Here is a 22,512-nt window from a genome sequence, read left to right on the forward strand (position 1 = left end):
TCACCAAACAGGCTGCACTGTAGAGAAGTGTAATGACTCACTCCACAGAACAAGTATTCACTGCTCCAGTGTCTAGTGGTGATGTGCTTTACACCATTCCTTATTACACTTGGCATTGTGCTTGTTGACTTAGGGCTTGCATGCAGCTGCTCAGCAATGGAAACCTATGCTATGAAGCTTATTAATTATACACAATTCTCATTCTGATTTTAATGTCAGATTAGGATTAAAACTATGCAGTCATTAAAGGAGAACTCCAATCAAATAAAAGATTCCAGGGCAAGCAGGGGTGGGTGAGAAAATAATAAAGAAGTCATACTTACCTGCCCCAGTGGCCCGGCAGTGCAGCACCATCAGCTTTCTGTCAGCCTCTTGTCTTCTCTTTCTCCTGGCTTCCTGTGTCATTGTGCCGCTGCAGGAAGTACCTGCCCAGCCTGTCAGTGACTCTGCTGGCGAGAGCCTTTACAGCTTTGGTTTGGCTGCAGACTGCAGACAAGAGATCTGCCCTTGCTGTCACATAAGACCTGTGGAGAGCACACAGGAGTACTGGCACCAACTTGGAACCTGGCAACAGCCATCCTTTTCTAGAGGCTGGAAAGAGGAACACAGCAACTGCAGGGGGGTCCCTTTTAGCAAGACTAAACTTCTCCAACCTCTGACCTGAGACTTGACTTAAAAGACGATAGACCCCACAATGAGAACAGGAAGGCTCCTCACAGGTAGTTGCCCCTCAGGTGCTTTAGCGCTGCATACTACTGAAACTCAGGAAACAGGAACACATAGCAGTCTGCACTCCTCCAATTCCACCCTAGACTACTCTGAGCACCTCCATTCCTACTTATAGACTTAAGGGGTTCATTGCCTTTTGAAGGAGAGAGCCCATTGGCTCAGGGGAATGAGATTTTGACTTAGCCTTGATAGGCCTACCGAGGGGCGATGACCCAAAGGGGTTGATAATTAAAGACAATAGGGTTGCATGGCAGTCCAGGTTTTTAATTCTAGACAAAACTACATAAAATTACCTCCGGCAGGGCACTAATATCAATGTGCCTGCTCAAACTGTCAGAAACTGACTCCAGGAGGTGGAATGAGTGCCCAATTTCCACAAGTCTGTATTTTGCTTACAGTCCAACACCATACAGGGTGATTGGCATTTACCACAGAACACCAAGATTGGCAGATTCACCACTGTTGCCCTGTGCTCTTCACGGACGAGAGCAGGTATGACATACGTGACAGCGTCTGAAGATGCTGTGGAGACCAATCTGCTGCCTGCAACATCCTTCATTATGACAATCCTTCATTATGAATCAGTAATGGGGAGGGGTGGCATTTCTATGGAGGACCGCATGAGGTAGCCTGACTGCCATTAGGTACCGACATGAAATCCTCAGACACCTTGTGAGACTTTATGCTTGTGCGGTTGGCCCTGGGTTCCTCCTTATGCAGGATAATGCTAGACCTTATTTGGCTGGAGTGTGTCAGCAGTTACTGCAAGATGAAGGCATTGAAGCTATAGACAGGCCTGCTAATTCCTCAGACCTGAATCTGATTGAGCACATCTGGGACATCATGTCTCGCTCCATCCACCAATGTCACATTGCACCACAGACTGTCCAAGAGTTGGTGGATGCTTTAGTCCAGGTCTGGGAGGAGATCCCTCAGGATACCATTGCCACTTCATCAGGAGCATGCCCAGGCGTTGTAGGGAGGTCATACAGGCACGTGGAGGCCACACACCACACTGAGCCTCATTTTGACTTATTTTAAGGACATAACATCACTCATATAAAAAAAAATGAGGCAATACAGCAAATCCAGTAAACCAAACACATACTTTAACCACATCATGACCACTCAAAGCATGTAGTGTGTTTTTCCACTTTAATTTTGTGTGTGACTCCAAATTCAGACCTTCATTGGTTAATAAATGTGATTTCCATTGATGATTTTTGTGTGATTTTGCAGTCAGCACATTCAACTTTGCACAGAACAAAGTATTCAATGAGTATATTTCATTCATTCAGATCTAGGAAGTGTTATTTGAGTGTTCCCTTTATTTTATGAGCAGTGTATAATGGGTGCTATGACACCAAATTTCATTATGCTAAGCACCTGAATATGTTCTTGGCGGAGGTAAGAGGCTTTAATTCTCTAGTATTGCTTCATTCCAGGGTACAAGTTCCCTCTGTTTGATGGCCCAGTGGTCAGACCTCTACTGATCTACATGTTATCCAATATCTCTAGATAGGGGATAGCATGCTTAAATAGGAGAACCTTTTAAAATGAAACCAATAATTACATATTTTTAGAACACATTTGTAAAATGTTTAATGTCCTTCCACATATAGAAGGATCGAGACACTGGGAAACAAACTTATATACGGAAGGAGAAATAGAAACAGCCTCATATGTTCTTCTGGCCTTACTTTCTGAGAAGACAACAACCATCAAGAATCTGGAAGATAGCAGCGATATCGTCCGTTGGATTGTGACCCAGCAAAATCCATGGGGTGGATTCTACTCTTCTCAGGTTACCTTATTTTCCAAATGACTCTTTTTTAACTTGTGGAAACCATTAGATTAGATATGTCATCCTTCAATACACAGTCATTATAACAGTTTTACATAATGATACAAGTTAAACATACAAGTTAACATAGCTGGTGAACCAGGTACAGCCCGGGTTAGTGTGTGGAAGTGACCCCAGAACAGCATGAATAGGGGATTAGTATTGACAAATATATATTGTTACCATATTATCACCACATTTATTACCATACCATCACACTGTTACTGACTAAATCCAGTAAACCAACAATGTTACCTGTAATAACAGTACATAAAAAACACAGAAGGGTGGCGGTAAGGAAGTTAGTGTTTGTTAAGATATTGGGGGCGCCGCGCAAGGATCAACTCCATAGGATTGGGAAAATAATGAGAGATGTAACAAGGTATAAACTTGATAAATCTGGTTGTTAAGTTGCTTCCGATTACTCTAAGGGGGTGGGGGGTGGGAGAGGGTTAAAAAAAAATGTATAATTGTATTTCATTTGGGGTTCTTTTTTATATTGATGTATATGGAATAAATTTTCTAAAATAAAAAATATATAATAAACACCTGTTTTGACCACACCATGACCACTACCATTTCCACTTCATAATGACAAATACCACCATACTTTAGCAAAATGCAGTATACGTAGACCAATAATAGATATATATGAAAACCTCTTCTCTGATCAGAATCGCTCACTTTACCTTTTACTCCATTCAACCCACTTGAAGACTTCTCCCGAACCCAACTTGTCTCCGCCTAATAAACATTTTAGCTTATACAGTATAAGCATCCACTGTGCCCCCATATTGTAGACTACCCCCCTGGTAGTCCTTACCAATATGTAGTATCCCCATGGTGTAGTCATCGCCCTGTAGGTAATCTCCTTGCTACCCCTCCAAGTAGGTGGTATCCCCCATGTTGTAAACATCCTCCTGTAGTTTGTGGTTGTGTTGCTGAATTATCATCAGTAACATTCTCCCAACATTACTCAGCGGTCCGAGTGAGTTTGTCGCCATTCACCTTACACGTGCACCAGTCTCTCCCTATAATAATTGCAAGCAAGTAATACACTTGCAATGTCGCAGATGCACATGGTCCAGATGCCGCTCCCATCTCTCCGTTTCCAGATACAGTGGCAGGCTGGTGCATGTTCCATAACACTGCCCATCCGCCTTACAGCTGATGTTTCCAAACAATCTCATTTACGTAAGACGCACCCCTGGTTTAGACCACTGAAAGAGGAAAAACATATTTCATGTTAATAAACTTCCCTGGTTGTATAAGGCAGGGAAAGGGTCAAAGTTTATTGAAATGACAGGGCCCCTTTAACACTCTCCATGAGAATACATTGTACCCACACATGCACAACCCTGCAGCATCATAAACACACAGCCCTGCGAAATTCAAATTTTACAAATGTCTAATTTCTTTTTCTTCATTTTCCTTTGGTTCTCTAGGACACAACCATAGCTCTTCAAGCTCTTGCTAAATACGCCAAAGCCATTAGCCACAAGAAGGGGGATTCAACAGTGACAATAAAGTCAAAGTCCGGTTTCGAAAAAATTGTTCATGTGGACAAAAGCAGAAGTCTTCTTGTACAAACAGTCGACCTTTCAGAAATCCCTGGAGAATATACTGTTAGCGCTATAGGCAACGGCTTCGTCTATGTACAGGTAGAAACAGCTCTTTAGAATTCCATAAAAATTTTGACACATAAGAACAATATTACTAAGTGAACCATGAAATATTGTTGATGAATGTTGACTTTTGATATGTCATCCTGTTTGCAGTCACATTTACATTACACTGTTTTGCCTGCGGAATCAGTAAAAGGATACTTCTCCTTCAATGTAAGCACTGAGCCGTCTACCTGCAGCCATGCTTCTCAGAAAAGGTTCGATGTGCATATCGATGTCAGGTGAGCTGAAAGATGCCTGGAATTAGGGGTTACCATAAACATAGTGGTAATATGTCACATAACCAAAAATAGCCGGTAAAATGACATTTTGTTTTGCTGCATAGGGCCATGCTATTATTGTGTTGTTGTTCTTCTTCAATAAGGCCAGTTTCACATGTACCGCAGTGAAATCTGCTGCAATACTGTGTAGTATCAATCCCTACGGCTCTTTATTCTTGCAGTAGATTTTCATCTGCTGCAAGAATGTAGCCCCTGCCCAATTAACCTGCCAGCTGCCAGGCTAATGCATTACCCGTCTGGGCTCCGGTCTGCTTCTCTAGCTCCGGAAAAGCATACTGGAGCCCAGACAGGTTATATATTAGCCCATCAGCTGGTGGGTTCAATACATAGGTGCAGGAGCAGACTGCCTTCTACTTAAGCCCTTATGTAATGCAGTGTGTAAGTGACCCAGTGTTCATTTACATGCTGTAACACAAAAAAAAGGGTAAAAAAGCACAAGACACGGAGATCTCTGCTTCATTGTTTGTGCACTGATAACCCCTGACCTCTGCAAGTTGCTCTGCACATTTCCCAGCAGCTGGAGAACAGAGGTAAGGGGTTATCAGAACAGTGAAGCAGACATCTCCTTGCTTTGTGCTTGTTAACCCTTTTTTGTGTTGCAGCATGTAAGTGAGCACTGGGTCACTTACACACTGCAGTACATAAGGGGTTAAGCAGAAGGACACAGTATGGCTCTGATCTTCCCTATGCATCCCTGGGTCCCCCTCCCCCACGGGCCCCATAGCAGCTGCCTACCCTGCCTCTATAGTAGCTACGCCACTGCACTGATACCTTGAAGCTTTATTTACATAGTATCGTTGAAAAAAGACACATGTATATCAAGATTTTTGATACATTAGCAGTAAAGCTTACTTTATTACTTACAGAGGTTTTTCTACCATATATGTGCTGGGCTATCATTTTTCTGTAGATTATCTATGGATCTTAAGCAAAATATTTGGCTGCTTTTAGACACATTAGGGGAGATTTATCAAACATGGTGTAAAGTAGAATTGGCTCAGTTGCTTCTAACAACCAATCAGATTCCACTTTTCATTTTCCAAAGAATCTGTGAGGAAGGAAAAGTGGAATCTGATTGGTTGTTAGAAGCAACTGAGCCAGTTTCACTTTACACCAGTTTGATAAATCTCCCCCATTTACTTTTTAAATTAACTTATTTCTTTTTCAGAATCCACAGGAAAATATACAGTAGCCAATCCTTAATATATATGCACCAAAGCTGCTGGGATTTTGAACGAATTTGGCTCAGATTTGATTTATAACGAGCTCCTTATCTTTTTTATTAAAAACTAAATATTGAAGTTTATTATGAGTAATTTATACAAAATAACATAAATGTGTCCATGTTATCCCAGAGGGTCATTCGACTATATTATCATCTGTTGCTCTTCTCCTAAATTTTCTTTCCAATTTTTATATAGCTATTCAGGAAAACGGGCAAACACCAATATGGCAATGATTGTAGTTGAGCCTGTGTCTGGTTATGTTCCTGATAAGGAAAGTGTGAGAAAGGTGAGAAGCATAAAATCAACTATTTATCAGGCTGTAAACGTATTTGTTGATAGGAAAAAAAGATTGTTCTGTATGCTAACCTTCATAATACTGACCAGAATCCAACTTTTTTTTTTTTTTTTTTTCAAAGACAAGCTTTGTAATGACATAAATCATCTGATTAGGTCACTAATAGGCTAGGTTGACACATGGCATTAAATTAGCATTATTTTAATGGCACAATCACTGTAAAATATTGCTCTTTTTGTTGTAAAATGCAACAGTGTGTCCAAAATTCAGCTCCATTTGCTTTTTAGGTACCCAGGGTTTTCCCAGCCCCTTCTCCTACCTACAGTATGCCTATTAGCTCAAGTCCAATCTAGAAACTGCTAGTTATCAGTAGGGATGAGCAAATTTACAGTAAGAATTAAGTGAAGGCTTTGTTAGGAATGGCCGACAGCTTGCCAGGCTGTTGGCTTTGATGTCCGTGCCGCTCTGCTTTAGCTTTGGCTGTCCAGGCATCATGGGAATTGTAGTTTTGCAATAGGTGGAGGGCCAAAGGATCCCTACCCCTGATCTAAGTAGAGACCCCCCCCCCCCCCCGGCACTTACAGCAGCAGCCGGGACTTTCTACAATGGACTCCCCTCCTCTACTTTTGTATGGGCCTCAAGAGAAAGGCAGGACATGGAGAGAAGGAGCTGCTGCACCTCACACCTATGGCTGACACTAATGCCTCTCGGCTACATTTAAAAACCAACGCCAGGATGTTGGTGTATAAGCTGATCAAACCATATTGCCCCCATGTACTATGTGCAGGTCCCCTGGTTCCCATGAGTCCCTATACTAACTCCACACTGTCGGTCAGCGACCGCTAGCCCCGCAAAGCGTGCGCAAGCAGGGAAGGAGGGCCATAGAATGGCCCTGTAACCCCAATGTCACAGGACCAAACCCCAAGGTTTGCGATGCGATTGCGGGGCGTAAGATCCATTCTTCTGGCCGGGTCGGGACTCAGCGTCGCAATGGCGCTGACCCCGGCTCGGTAATACATTGCACTGCTGGCCTGCAGCAGGCCAAAGCAATCTATCACTGATCTGATGGATTTTTGCTGTGTATATACACAGTATTGATCTCTAGGAGAGATCAGTGATGTGTATATACAAGTCCCCCAGGGGGACTTCTAGTTAATGTAAAAATAAAAGTAAAAATGTTTTGTTATTTTTGGTCGCATCAAATCCAGAAAAATGTTATAAAAAGCAATCAAAAAGTCGCATATGTGCAATCAAGGTACCGATAGAAAGTACATGTCATGGCGCCAAAAATGACACCTCCCACAGCCCCATAGACCAAAGGATAAAAACTTTAAAAGCATGGGAATGGAGCGATTTTAAGGAACATATATTTGTATTTGAACAATGGTTTGAATTTTTTACAAGCCATCAAATAAACTAAAAGTTATATACAGTATGTTACATATCGTTTTAATCGTAATCGTGACTTGAGGAACATATATAACAAGTCAGTTTTACCCCAGGGTGAACGGCGTAAACATGAAACTCCCTGAAATAAAAAAAAGTTTCCTTCTTTTCAATTTGACAGCGCAAATGATTTTTTTCCGGTTTCGCAGTATATTTTATGGGAAAATAAAGTCTGTTATTGCAAAGTTCAATTGGTGTTGCAGAAAATAAGGGCTCATATGGGTCTCTAGGTGAAAAAATGCAAGCACTATGGCCTTTTAAACATAGAGTGGAAAAAGTGCAAAAACGAAAATTGGCTTTGACCTTAAGGGGTTAAAGATGCAACAAATATTACAAGTGAATTTGATTGAGTGCCGAAAAGTTTATTAATATTGTTCACGTGGGACTGGTTCCTATCTACGTGCACCACTGTGGATTACCAGAGTGCCAAACTGAACTTTGTTTGCAAACCTGCTTACAGGTCCACATTAATATTTAGCAAAACATAAAAACTAATTATAATAATAATAATAATAATAATAATAATAATAACAACAACACTGTTTTTGTCGCTGTCCCTGATAGTTGCTATCCTTCTAAGAGTTACTTTCACATAAAATGTCTTTTTATTTTGGTTAGCTGAAGAAAAATCCTCTAGTGGAGAGAACAGAGTTATCAGTGGACAAAATTTCCATTTATTTGGAAAAGGTAAGAAACAAAATAAAGTAAACCTATCAAAACCTTTAGGCCACATTCACACACTGTATTTCTTAAATAAATATACGACCGCTGTTTATTGACAGTAGTTTAACATTATTTTCTATGGAAAAACGGCAGCAGTACGGTGCGGCCGCACAGAAAACTGACATGTCTATTTTGTGCGGCCGATATTCAGTGAACAGCGGCTACACAAAATAGCCCATGTACTCAATGTAAAGTACGGCTCCCGGCCTTACTTTACATTGTGTGCTATGGCTAATTGGAGTGTGGGTACACCCGATTGTGGCCGCATTCCAATTAAGATGAAGTGATGTTTATCCGGCCAATACTGCAGTATCATTCGGATGAACATCTCAGACAGCGGCTGCTGTTTTTACATAGTCTGAATGTAGTCTTAAAGTGTACCTGTAGTATCAAAAAAATTTCAATATGTCATAGAGACATGTCAAAAGTTTTGATCAGTCCGGGTCTGAGTGTTCATACCCTTATCGATCGGGAGTCAGGAAAAGATGCACTGCAGCGCATTTTCTTCCCGCTCTATGTTTTCTATTTTCTTCCTCTCCTGCCTGTTTCTTCCTGTCCATCATTTAATGGGAAACAATGGCTATTGTTTTAAAATAACGGTAATTATTTTCCAATAGATGACGGCCATCCACTAAATTTCAACAGTGTGTGAACATAGCCTTTCTGCGTTTTCAATCCACTTTTAGTTTTGGTTAAAAAATACTGAGCAAAAATACAGTGTGTGTACATAGCCTCAATCTAAAAATATTATTTGTGTAAAGATGTGTAATTCTTTGTTCTTTGCTCTCTGCTGGTGACTAATCTCCCCTCCCCTCTCCATAGATTACACAGCGCCCGACTGCTGTAAAACAGTTGAGATTTCCTGATTCTGAGCAGTGGATGACAGAAAGGAGAGGAGGGGGGGACCTGGGGAAAGGCTTTTTAAATGCAGATAATAGCATATTTGCCTAATAAACCCAAGTACAAAGTTTCTTTAAATCGCCTGGACTATTGATTTCTGCAAAAAAAATTGAAACGACAGTGACACTTTAAATGTATTGCCTTTGTAAATCTCTTGAAAAGTAACCAGCCTCTTTGTACATACATTTATTCACCCCATTTGGCTCTTTGTAGCTCACACATGATCCTGTAAGTTTCGTCTTTACTCTGGAACAAGAAGCTCTGGTAGAGAATCTGCAGCCGGCCATTGCTGTGGTTTTTGATTACTATGATCCAGGTATGTGGAATATAAAACAAATCACTAGTCATATTCATTCCATTTTTCAGAATACTGTTTGGCCAGGTAGATAATCTCAATAGACCACCAGGTCTATACTGGTCATATTTAGCACTTATAGCCAGACCCGGCTTTATATTGGTTGGTGAGCTGTGCTACACCTTCTGCCACCCCCACCCCCCCCCATATGCTGTACTGTTATACAGTGTCTTTGTAAGTTTAATGTATAAGGCTGTCCCCAATGTGATACAGTATAAGGCGATGTTCACACAACGTATATCTTCGTAAAAGTACGGCCGTTGTTGTCAATTGCAACAACGGCCATGATTAATACGAAAATATACGTTGCCGTCTATGGAATCCCGGCTGGAGTGTACACAAATAGTATACACTCCGGCCTGGATCCCTAGCGGCGCCGCAAGAAACTGACATGTCAATTTTCTGCGGCCGCTATTCATTGAATAGCAGCCGCAGAAAACCCTGTCAGTGGACACAGTGGAACGAGCGGCTCCAGCCGCATGCTCCATTGTGTGCAGTGGGGAGTTATGATGTGGGCGCGCACGGATGCGCACGCATCAGAACTAGGCGGCACTAACGATTATCCGGAAGATCTTTTCTGAGACCGGCCGTTCCGTGGCCCAGAACGGCCGGTCTTATACAGCGTGTGAACATAGCCTAAAACAAAGTAAAAAAAAAAGAGAGAAAAAAATAGTACAGTTCTTACCCAGTTCAAGTTTATACTGGTTTCCCCAGTTAATGGGCAGACCTCTTTTTATTTTTTTTCTTTAGGAATGCCCAAAGAATTAATCTGTGGCACATAGGGATTTATTCCTATGCTATTCTTATATTCACATTTCAGCATCATGTTATCTTTTAAACTTAGAAAGATCAGAGATTTCAGTTAAAAATAATAATAATAATAATAATAATCACATTGTTTCATCTAAATATTTCATTGCAGTGTCCAATGGGCTGTTCTATCATGGAGTGACACTGCCTACTGGTCTCCAAAGTTCCCAATTGATAAGTTACAAGTTAAACTGGATTTCTTCATATATCCACAAAGATATATGAGTCTGCCTTAGTCTATAAAATTCTGTAGATAGATTAGATAGTATTTTTTAGCATTTTTTGACCTGTTCCCTTTATGGCCACAATTTATCATTCACATTCTGGGAAAATGTGTTTGTTTGTTTTTTAACTTTTTTTATTTTGGTGGACCAGAAGTTATAGTTTGGGCTCTTTGTTCCTATTTTTTCTGTTTATCCTTTTTTATTTTTTTTATTCTCTCCATAAAATACATTATGGGGACATTTTAGCTTTTTTTTTTATTGCTAATTACCCCTGGGATTTACAAGTTAATATGTTAGCAAGGACACCTCCATAAATAAAGGCTTTAAAATATTCTGATAGCATATTGGATTGGATTCATGAGAAATTGAAACCTAAGCTAAAGAAAAGTTAAAGGTAGATAAACCTGTATTTTGTATGATTTTATGAAAATGCAGAATACCCCACTAATGTTCATCTTTCTAATTTGTTGGTGAACTAGTTATTTAGAATGTCTGTTCATGTCACAGTGACTGTCTGTTCATAAATTATATTTCATATATATTTCTATTCTAGATGAGCACACAGTGGCCGAGTATAGCGCCCCATGCAGCGCAGGTAAGGAATTCTTCCTGGTTATTTTGTATTTGGGTATAATATCAGTGGTTTTAGCAATAATATAAGTAGCAACACTGTACAATCGTATTTTGAGAATATAGTTGCACCATCCTTGGGCCAGTAAGTAGGTCAACTAAAAGGAAATAGACAAATGGATGGCTTCCAAAGGTCCTTTTCCCTTTAGGATCCACAAAAAATGAACAGCAACTCTTCTATTGGTAAAATGGACTCTATGCTTCATAAAAGAGTTGTTCATTTTCCATTGGACTTGGGCATTTCTTGGCTCCTGAAGGATAAGAGTGCCCCTGGAAGCCATCCATTAGTCTACTTCCCTCCTGTTTATCTATGGCATAATATCGTGGATTAAATACCAGAGTAGAAAAATGGGAGGAAAAATTAAAATTTTTGTAAGAATTGTGTAGAAAAATAACTAAGGAGGTACACACCTACCATACAGTATTTTACACGTGAGGTACAACAACAAAAAAGTAGCATATCAAGCTCATGTGGTAAATATATGCCCCCATAAGGTTGTTAACCCCCACCCCAATTAAGTAGATGCTCCCAGTAATGGTGCATTTACACAGACAGATTTATCTGACAGATCTTTAAAGCCAAAACCAGGAACAGACTATAAACAGGGATCAGGTCATAAAGGAAAGACTGGGATCTATCCTCTTTTCAAATCCATTCCTGGCTTTGGCTTCCAAAATCTGTCAGATAAATCTTTCTGTGTAAATGCACCCTAAGTCACCCTCATTAAGTAAATGCCCCAGTAGGTAAACCACACCCCCAATTAAGTAGATATTCCCTGTAACATCCCAAGGATGCCCCTAGTAGGTAGTTAACCACTTATATGGGGGTGGTTATTATTAATGGAATATAAATTATTTGTCCAAATTCAGTTGTAGCTCACTGTGCAGTATCTGCTGCTGAGAGAGAGGATTGTGGATACCCAAATATATCAAAGGAACAATGTGAAGAGAGAGGCTGCTGTTTTGATTCCAGCATCCATGGAACAAAGTGGTGTTTCTTCCAAGGTTTGTATCCTCTAAACCTTTTACTAGTGGAAAATAGAGATGAGCGAACCTGGAGCATGCTCGAGTCCATCCGAACCCGAACTTTCGGCATTTGATTAGCGGTGGCTGCTGTACTTGGATAAAGCCCTAAGGCTATGTGGAAATCATGGATATAGTCATTGGCTGTATCCATGTTTCCCAGACAACCTTAGAGCTTTATCCAAGTTTAGCAGCCCCCGCTAATCAAATGCCGAACGTTTGGGTTCGGATCAACTTGAACCTGAGCCCGGTTTGCTCATCTCTAGGGGAGAATGATCATTGGTTCATGTTACCACATCAAAACCCTTTATGGCACTCTAATATAGACTTGGCTGTGATGTGGAATTCTAAAACAAATTGTTGTGTTTTTCATGTACACTGTTATGTCCAGTTTTTATGCTCATCTAAAAATTATGAAATACAGGCAATCTGAAGATGTTTATTACAAAAAGAGAGCGAGAGAGGGCTAAATAAATTTTTCAGTTTGATCTAACTTTTTTCCCCACAGGTTTTAAGAAGGCAGGGAACCACTGATCAAGGGTCACATTAAATCATACACCTGTGGCTTCTTATGGAAACTGCACTAGTAAATGAAGAAAGAACATCTGGTCATATACAGCATGCCATCATTTTTTTTGTCTTATAAACAATTCTTAATAAAGTGAATGTGCCCTGCTAACACTCATCTTGTCTCATGTCTTTAATTTGTGAAAGGATCGTGTATACATGTGGACTTGTTATATAAATGAATGAAATATTGTAAATATTCACAGACCAGAATTGGGGGACATACTGTATACAGTATCAGACCCTCTAGATGTCACTGCATTCATGATCTTAGAATGGGAAATGTTAAGGCATACTCCTTTTCCACACATACTTGAACCCTCATCTACTGCTTAGTAGTGTTGATCGAACTGTTCGAGAAAAGTTTGGTTCGAGACGAATATCTCGATTTTCTCAAATTCGAACTGAACAGAGCACATAGAAGTGTCAGAAATGTCATTGCTGAGGTGTAGGGGTCTTAGTGACTGCTAAAATCATATGACCATCTCATTTAAGTCAATGTGCTGCGTTCTGGATGCCATTTTCTGCTCACTCACTGTGCTGGATAGAATGCTCTCTGTGTCTCCTTGTTTCATTGCATGCTGCCATTTCGATTAGTCAGATAGGAAGTGAGATTAGTCAGATAGGAAGTAAGATTAGTGGGGTGTTTAGCAAGGTTAGACTAGCATTTTTGCAACAAGCATTTTCCTCTGCTCAAAGAGCATTGCAGTCACAACAATACTTAGCTTTGGTATTGCAGGCTTCATATTGGATTTGGCAATTTATACATAGTGCCCAAAAGTGTATTTTGGTCTGCTCACATCTGTTATACAGTAATTAAACATACATCAGATTTGTGTATGTGCAATTGTTTAGTGATTACAGCTTTATTCCTATCGGCTCAAAAACATCCTCTGTCCGTCACCAAAAGTACAAAATACTTGACATCTGTTATCTTATTTGTGTATGTGGATTGGTTCAGTGTTTACAGGAGTATTCCTATCAGCTGACATACGTTCTTTGTCACTTATAAAAAAAAAAAGGAATAATTAACATCTGTTATACCCAGTAATTAATTGTACATCTGATTTGTGTACGTGGATTTTTTCAGTGATTACCGCTGTATTCCTATCAGCTGACATACGTTCTCAGTCGGATAGTTTGGAATATCAGTCTATAACATAAGTCCGATAGTCTGGAATATCAATGCAAAGAACCAACTGTGTGGGAGCCCCCACAAAACAGAAGTTCACAAACACCAGCGCTATAATAGTCTTGCAGCTGTCAGGCTGGGAGTCACCCGCTTCTCTCCACAAATAAATAAGTTACTAATAAATACTAAAGTGCCAAGCGCAAGTAAACATGTACTGTAATACTATAAGTGCAACAATAGGTCTCTTTTTATATAATTGCACGCTGTACGTCCCTATATTATGGATAAAAGAGAACGACTAATGAATACTAAAATGCCAAGCATAGATATTATGAGCTGTAGTAGTAGTAGTAGTAGTACTTAAAAAGGCAATGATAAAACTCTTTTATAGTTGTATGCTAGCTATCACTGTGAAATAGATGAAAGTACCTGTAGAAATCGTGCAGTAAAAACTTCACAGGCGTAGTAGTCCTCTAATGTTGGTGGTAATGGCAGACCAAGTTCTGGTACGTTAGCGTTGCTTCAAGGTGCAATTACAGTATGGTGCAGAAATACTTTTCCCCAAGCTGTTTGGATAGGGATGCCCCGGCCGGCGGCTAATCCCTCCAAGAAAACAAGAAGGTTCACGGAACCGAGTGATGTCACTCTCTCCCTCTACGGATTCCCATAGAGACTCAAAAACCAACACGCTTCAGCAAAATAAAGCGTTTGCCTTCATCAGGGTTGAGGTTACAGAGAGGGGCTCCATCCTTCATGGGTTCAGCACATTCCATCTTACATACAGAGAGTTCCTTCGTCCACCTTATTGCAATCTGCTTTTCTTGATAATAAAACCTCATTCCTTATTCCTTGTTGGCACCTCCATCTGATTCTATTTTGTCTTTATGCTGCGGTTTTGTTGCAGTATTTCATGCAAATCAGCTAAAGTGTGCAATTTCCCTATATGCAAATCAGCTAGAATGTGCAATATCCCTATATGCAGATCAGCTACAATATGCAATATCCCTATATGCAGATCAGCTAAAATGTGCAATATCTTTAGAGTCCAATATATTTTGTCCCATATAGTAGCTATGCTCTTTTAGTTACACAACTGTGTAGCTCTATAAAATGAGATTATAACTACGGACGGTACTGAAAAAGTCACAATAAAAACACATACAGTAATACCTGCAGGGATCATTTATTGCATTAAATGTCCATGTAGAAAACTGTATATAGGCCGCACTAAACGGCAATTAGGGAAACACATACAAGAACATCAATATAACATCTGTAGGAAATATATAGGCCATCATATTATCACGTCATTATGCAGATTGCCATGGTGGATCATTTCAGGGGTCATGGTTTGCAGGGATTAAAAAAATACAACTGCATTGGAGGGGGGGGGGGGGAGGATTTTGTGGAAGCCATGTCTAGGGCTGAGAGTCGCTACATTTACTAAACACATTAATTCCAAACGGCCTGAATACCGATTTGGAGCTTTTTGCTCTTTCAGAATAGAATAAAATAAAATAGTGGTCCTGTAGGTTGAGTTTTGTAATATTCTCATGCAACTGAGATATTTTTAATCTAATAAAGGTGAACAATATAGAGCTACACAGTTGTGTAAGTAAAAGAGCATAGCTACTATATGGGACAAAATATATTGGACTCTAATGATATTGCATATTCTAGCTGATCTGCATATAGGGATATTGCACATTTTAGCTGATCTGCATATAGGGAATTTGCACACTTTAGAGGATTTGCATGAAATACTGCAACAAAACCGCAGCATGAAGACAAAATAGAATCAGATGGAGGTGCCAACAAAGAATAAGGAATGAGGTTTTATTATCAAGAAAAGTAGATTGCAAAAAGGTGGACAAAGGAACTCTCTGTATGTAAGATGGAATGTGCCAAACCCATGAAGGATGGAGCCCCTCTCTGTAACCTCAACCATGACAAAGGCAAATGCTTTATTTTGCTGAAACGTGTTAGTTTTGGAGTCTCTACAGGAATCCATAGAGGGAGAGAGCGATGTCGTTCGGTTCCGTGAACTTTCTTTTGTTCTTGGGGGGGGGGATTAGCCGCCAGCCGGGGCATCCCTATCCAAACAGCTTGGGGAAAGTATTGCACATTTCTGCACCATAATTGGACCTTGGAGCAACGCCAACGTACCAGATCTCGGTCTGCCATTACCACCATTATTGGAGGACTACTACGCCTATGAAGTTTTTACTGCACGATTTCTACAGGTACTTTCATCTATTTCACAGTGATATCTAGCTTACAACTATAAAAGAGTTTTATCATTGCCTTTTTAAGTACTACAGCTCATAATATCTATGCTTGGCATTTTAGTATTCATTTGTCCTTCACTTTTATCCATTTCATGGGGACGTACAGCGTGCAATTATTATAAAGAGACCTATTGTTGCACTTATAGTATTACAGTACATGTTTACTTGCGCTTGGCATTTTAGTATTTATTAGTCTGAAATATCAGTCCGATAGTCTGGAATATCAGTCCTCTAGTCTATAATATGATCTGATGACATCATCAATGACATCACTGATGACAATCATTGACAACAATGATAACCTTATCGACAACATCATTGTTGACATAACTGATGACATCATTGATTCCATCATCAATGAAATCATCGAGTAGTGATGACATCATCAATGACATCATCGAGTAGTGATGACATCATTAATAACAATCAATGACATCATCGAGTAGTGATGACATCATCAATTATCTTAACAATGACATCACCGATGACAATTATTGACAACAATGATAACTTTATCGACAACATCATCGTTGACATCACTAGTGACATCACTGATGACATCATCGAATAGTGATTGCATCACTGATGACATCATCGAGTAGTGATGAAATCACTTATGCCATCATCGATGACATAACTGATGAGATCATCAATTACATCAACGATGACATCATCGTTTACATCAATACCATCTTCAATCTTCAATCACTGATGACAATTATTGACAACAATGATAACTTTATCGAAAACATCATCGTTGACATCACTGATGACATCATCGAGCAGTGATGACATCAGTGATGACATCATCAGAAAGTGATGACGTCATTGATGACATCATCGAGTAGTGATGACATCACTGATGACATCATCAATGACATGGAGTAGTGAAAACATCACTAATGACATCACTGACATCATCGAGTAGTGATGACATCGTGTAGTGATGACATCATCAATGACATCATCAATGACAATTATTGACTACAATGATAACTTTATCGACGACATCATCGTTGACATCACTGATTACATCATCTAAGGCATCATTGAGTAGTGATAACATCACTGATGACACCGTCGATTACATCATCGATGACATCATCAAGTAGTGATGACATCATTAATGACATCATTAATGACATCATCGAGTAGTGATGACATCATTGACACCATTGATACCATCAATACCATCATCAATAACATCACCAATGACAATCATTGACAACAATAACTTCATCAACAACATCATCGTTGACATTACCGATGACATCATTGATTACATTATCGATGACATCGAGTAGCAATGACATCATCAATGACATCACCAGTGACATCATCAATTACATCATTGTCGACATCGATGACAGCAAAAACATCACTGAAGTCATCATCGATGACATCAATGACATCATCGAGCAGTGATGACATCGCTGATGAGATAATCAATGACATAACTGATGAGATCATCAATGACATCAACGATGACAATCATTAACAACTATGATAACTTTATCGACAACATCATCGTAGACATCATTGATTACATCACCGATAAGATGAGTACATGATAACATCATGTAGATGAGTACATGATGACATCATTGAGTAGTAATAACATCACTGATGAGATCATCGAAGACATCATCAATGACATCATCAATAACATCATCGATGACAATCATTGACAACAATAACTTCATCAACAACATCATCGTTGACATCATCGATGACATAATCGAATAGTGATGACATCACTGATGATATCAATGACATAACTGATGAGATGATAAATGACATCATCGATTACATCATTGACATAATCAATGACATCATCAATGACATCATCAATGACAATTACTGACAACAATGATAACTATATCGACAACATCATCGTTGACATTACTGATGACATCACCGATGACATCATCAATTACATCATCAAGTAGTGATGACATCACTGATGACATCATCGAGTAGTGATGACATCATCAAGTAGTGATGACATCACTGATGACATCATCGATGACATCAGCGAGTAATGATGAAATCACTAATGACATAATCAATTATATGAATGACATCACTGATAACAATTATTGAAAACAATGATCACTTAACCCTTTGAGGACCAGGCCCAAAATGACCCAGTGGACCGCGCAAATTTTGATCTTAGTGTTTCCGTTTTTCCCTCCTCCCCTTCTAAGAGCTCCAGCACTTTCAGTTTTTTATCTACAGGCCATGTAAGGGCTTATTTGTTACAGGAATAGTTGTACTTTGTAATGACGTCATTCATTTTACCATCACATGTATGATGGAATTCCAAATATATTATTTATGAAGATATAAATAGGTGAAATCGTAAAAAAGAATGCAATATGGTAACGTTTGGGGGGTTCCTGTGTCTACGTAATGCACTATATGGTAAAAGCGACATGATACCATTACTCTATAGGTCAGTACGAACACAACCATATGCAGGTTACACAGATTCTCTAATGTTATATATTTTTTTTTAAATGAAATCCTTTTTTTTGGCAATTAATTATAAATAAAATGGGACTATTGTGACGCTTATAACGGTTTTATTTTTTCACCTACGGGGCTGTATGGGGTGTCATTTTTTCCGCCATGATCTCTAGTTTTTATTAACACCATATTTGTGAAGATCGGACGTTTTGATCACTTTTTATTAATTATTTTATATATATAATGTAACATAAAATCGGTAATCCGTGCACTTTTTTCCCTCTTTTCGTGTACGCCGTTTACCGTTCGCAATGACGCTTGTTATATTTTAATAGATCGGACAATTACGCACGCTACGGTATATTATATGTTTATCTATTTATTTATTTTTATATGTTTTATTTATATAATGGGAAAGGGGGGTGATTTCAACTTTTATTGGGGGAGGGGTTTTGGGGTAGTGTGTTAGTGTTTTTAACTTTTTTTTTTTTACACATTTGAAGTCCCTTTGGGGGACTTTTACATTCACTACTTGGATTTCTACACTGATGAATGCTATGCCATAGGCACAGCATTGATCAGTGTTATCGGCGCTCTGCTCATTGAGCCTGCCTGTGCAGGCTCAGTGACCAGAGCGCCGATCGGACCGCACGGAGGCAGGTGAGAGAGCTCCGGCGGCTCGTTTTACCGATCGGGACCCCCGCAGTCACACTGCGGGGGTCCCGATCGGTAAGTGACAGGGGACTCCCCCTGTCACTTACACTTAAACGCCGCGGTCGCGCCGTTTAAGGAGTTAATGACACGCGGCAGCGCGATCGCTGCAGCGTGTCATTACCGGTGAGGTCCCGGCTGCTGATTGCAGCCGGCCCCCACCTGCTATGAAGCGCGCTCCGCTCCGGAGCACGCTTCATAGCGGGAGAAACACCCAGGGCGTACAGTTACGCCCTAGGTCGTCTGGGGACAGACTTCCATGGCGTAACTATACGCCCTGGGTCGTCTAAGGGTTAATCAACATCATTGTTGACATCACTGATGACATCACTGATGACATCATCAATGCCATCTTCAAGTAGTGATGACATCACTGATAAAATCATCGATGCCATCATCGAGTAGTGAGGACATCTTCAATGACATAATCAATGGCATCAACAATGACATCATTGATTACCTCAATTGCATCACCGATGACAATCTATGATGTCATCAGTGATATCATTACTACTTGATGATGTCATCAGTGATATCATTACTACTTGATGATGTCATCAGTAATGTGAACAATGATGTTGTCGATAAAGTTATCATCGTTGTCAATAATTGTCATCGGTGATGTCATTGATGTAATCGATGATGTCATTGATCATGTCATCAGTTATGTCATTGATCATGTCATCAGTGATGTCATCACTACTCAATGATGTCATCGATGATGTAATCAGTGATGTCAGTTGTCAATAATTGTCATCGGTGATGTCTTTCATGATGTCATTGATGTAATTGATGGTGTCATCGATGATGTCATCGATGATCTCATTAGTGATGTCATTGATGTCATCAGAGATGTCAATGATGTCATCAGTTATGTCAATGATGTCATCAGTTATGTCATCACTATCTGCTGATGTCATTGATAATGTCATCATTGATGTTTTTGCTGTTATGGATGTCATTGATGACGTCATCACTACTTGATTATGTCATCGATGATGTAATCGATGATGGCATCGGTGATGTCATCACTACTCGATAATGCCATTGATGATGTCATCACTACTCGATGATGTCATCAGTGTCATCAGTGATGTCATCAGTGATGTCAATGATGATGTTGTCGATAAAGTTATCATTGTTGTTAATAATTGTCATTAATGATGTCATTGATGATGTAATCGGTGATGGCATCGGTAATTTTACCACTACTCGATGATGTCATCAGTGATATCATTAATACTCATTGATGACATTGATGATTTAATCAGTGATGTCAACGATGATGTTGTTGATATAGTTATCATTGTTAGACATCGAGTAGTGATGACATCATCGATGACATCATTGAGTAGTGATGACATCATTGATGACATCAACGAGTAGTGATGACATCACTGGTGGCATCATCAATGACATCATCAAGAAGTGATGACATGACTGATGACATCATCGAGTAGTGATGACATCATCAATGACATCATCGCTTAGTGATGTCATCACTAATGACATCGTTAATGACATCATCGAGTAGTGATAACATCACTGATGACATCTTCGAGTATTGATGACATCATCTATGACCTCATCGAGTAGTGATGACATCATTTATGACATCATCGATGACAACATCGAGTAGTGATGACACCACTGATGACATCATTGAGTAGTGATGACATCACTGATGACATCATCGATGACATCTTCGAGTAGTGATGACATCACTGATGCCATCATCGATTACATCATCGAATAGTGATGAAATCACTGATGACATCATCAATGACATCAACGATGATATCATCGATTACATCAATAACATCATCAATGACATCACTGATGAAAAAAATGAACAAATAACTTTTCAATGACATCATCAATAACAACATTAAAAACATCAATAATGACATCATCGATTACATAATCGATGACATCATCGAGTAGTGATTACATCCCTGATTACATCATCAATGACATCATAGAGTAGTGTTGACATCACTGATGCCATCATCAATGACATAACTGATGAGATCATCAATTACATCGTTGATGACATAATCGATTACATCAATGACATCATCAATGACATCACCGATGACAATTATTGAACACTGACATCACTGATGACATCATCGATGACATCATCGAATAGTGATGACATTACTGATGACATCATCGATGACATCATCGAGTAGTGATGACATCATAAAGGACATAACTGATGACATCATCAATTACATCAACGATGAGATAATCAATGACATCAATAACATCATCAATGACATCGCCGATGACAATAATTAAGAACAATGATAACTTTTCAATGACATCATCAATGACATCTCCAATGGCATCATTGTCGAAATTTATGACAGCAAAAGCATCAATAATGACCTTTTCGATGACATCATCGATATCATCATCTAGTAGTGATGACATAACTGATTTCATCATCGATGACATTATCGATGACATCATCGATTACATAAATGACATCATCAAGGACATCACCGATGACAAATATTGACAACTGACATCACTGATGACATCATCGATGACATAACTGATGAGATGATTAGTGACATCATCGTTGACATCATCAATTACATCAATGACATCACCGATGACAATTATTGACAACAATAATAACTTTATCGACAACATAATCGTTGACATCACTGATGACATCATCAATGACATCATCAATGATATCAAGTAGTGATGACATCACTGATGACATCATTGAGTAGTGATGACAACATAAATGACATCATCGATGACATCACTCATGGCATCATCAATGACATCACTGATGAAATCATCAATGACATTACTGATAAAATCATCAATGACATCACCGATGACGATTCATGACAACAGTGATGACTTTATCGACAACATCATTGCAAACATCACTGATGACATCACGGATGACATCATCGATGACATCACCAAGTAGTGATTACATCACTGATGACATCACTGATGACATCATCGAATAGTGATGACATCAACAAATAGTGATGACATCACTGATGACATCATCAATGACATCATTGATGACATCACTGATGACAATTATTGACAACAATGATAACTTTATCGACAACATCATCGACATCACTGATGACATCATCGATTACATCGAGTAGTCATGACATAATCAATTACATCA

The 22,512-nt window shown here is 39.3% G+C and overlaps 1 protein-coding gene across 1 annotated transcript in view; it reads left to right on the forward strand.

The window, feature by feature from the left end:
- LOC138799211 (alpha-2-macroglobulin-like) overlaps positions 1-12,855 on the forward strand; it is a 60,825-nt gene extending 47,970 nt beyond the window's left edge. The window contains exons 29-37 of the mRNA XM_069980097.1: positions 2,352-2,533; positions 4,018-4,233; positions 4,351-4,478; positions 5,960-6,050; positions 8,124-8,192; positions 9,342-9,444; positions 11,071-11,112; positions 12,018-12,152; positions 12,679-12,855. Of these exons, the coding sequence (XP_069836198.1) occupies positions 2,352-2,533; positions 4,018-4,233; positions 4,351-4,478; positions 5,960-6,050; positions 8,124-8,192; positions 9,342-9,444; positions 11,071-11,112; positions 12,018-12,152; positions 12,679-12,704 (992 nt within the window). The 3' untranslated portion in view covers positions 12,705-12,855. The remainder of the gene's footprint in view (positions 1-2,351; positions 2,534-4,017; positions 4,234-4,350; positions 4,479-5,959; positions 6,051-8,123; positions 8,193-9,341; positions 9,445-11,070; positions 11,113-12,017; positions 12,153-12,678) is intronic.
- The last annotated feature ends 9,657 nt before the right edge of the window (positions 12,856-22,512 follow it).

The sequence above is a fragment of the Dendropsophus ebraccatus genome, chromosome 8, assembly GCF_027789765.1.
Source record: "Dendropsophus ebraccatus isolate aDenEbr1 chromosome 8, aDenEbr1.pat, whole genome shotgun sequence".
NCBI lineage: Eukaryota > Metazoa > Chordata > Amphibia > Anura > Hylidae > Dendropsophus > Dendropsophus ebraccatus.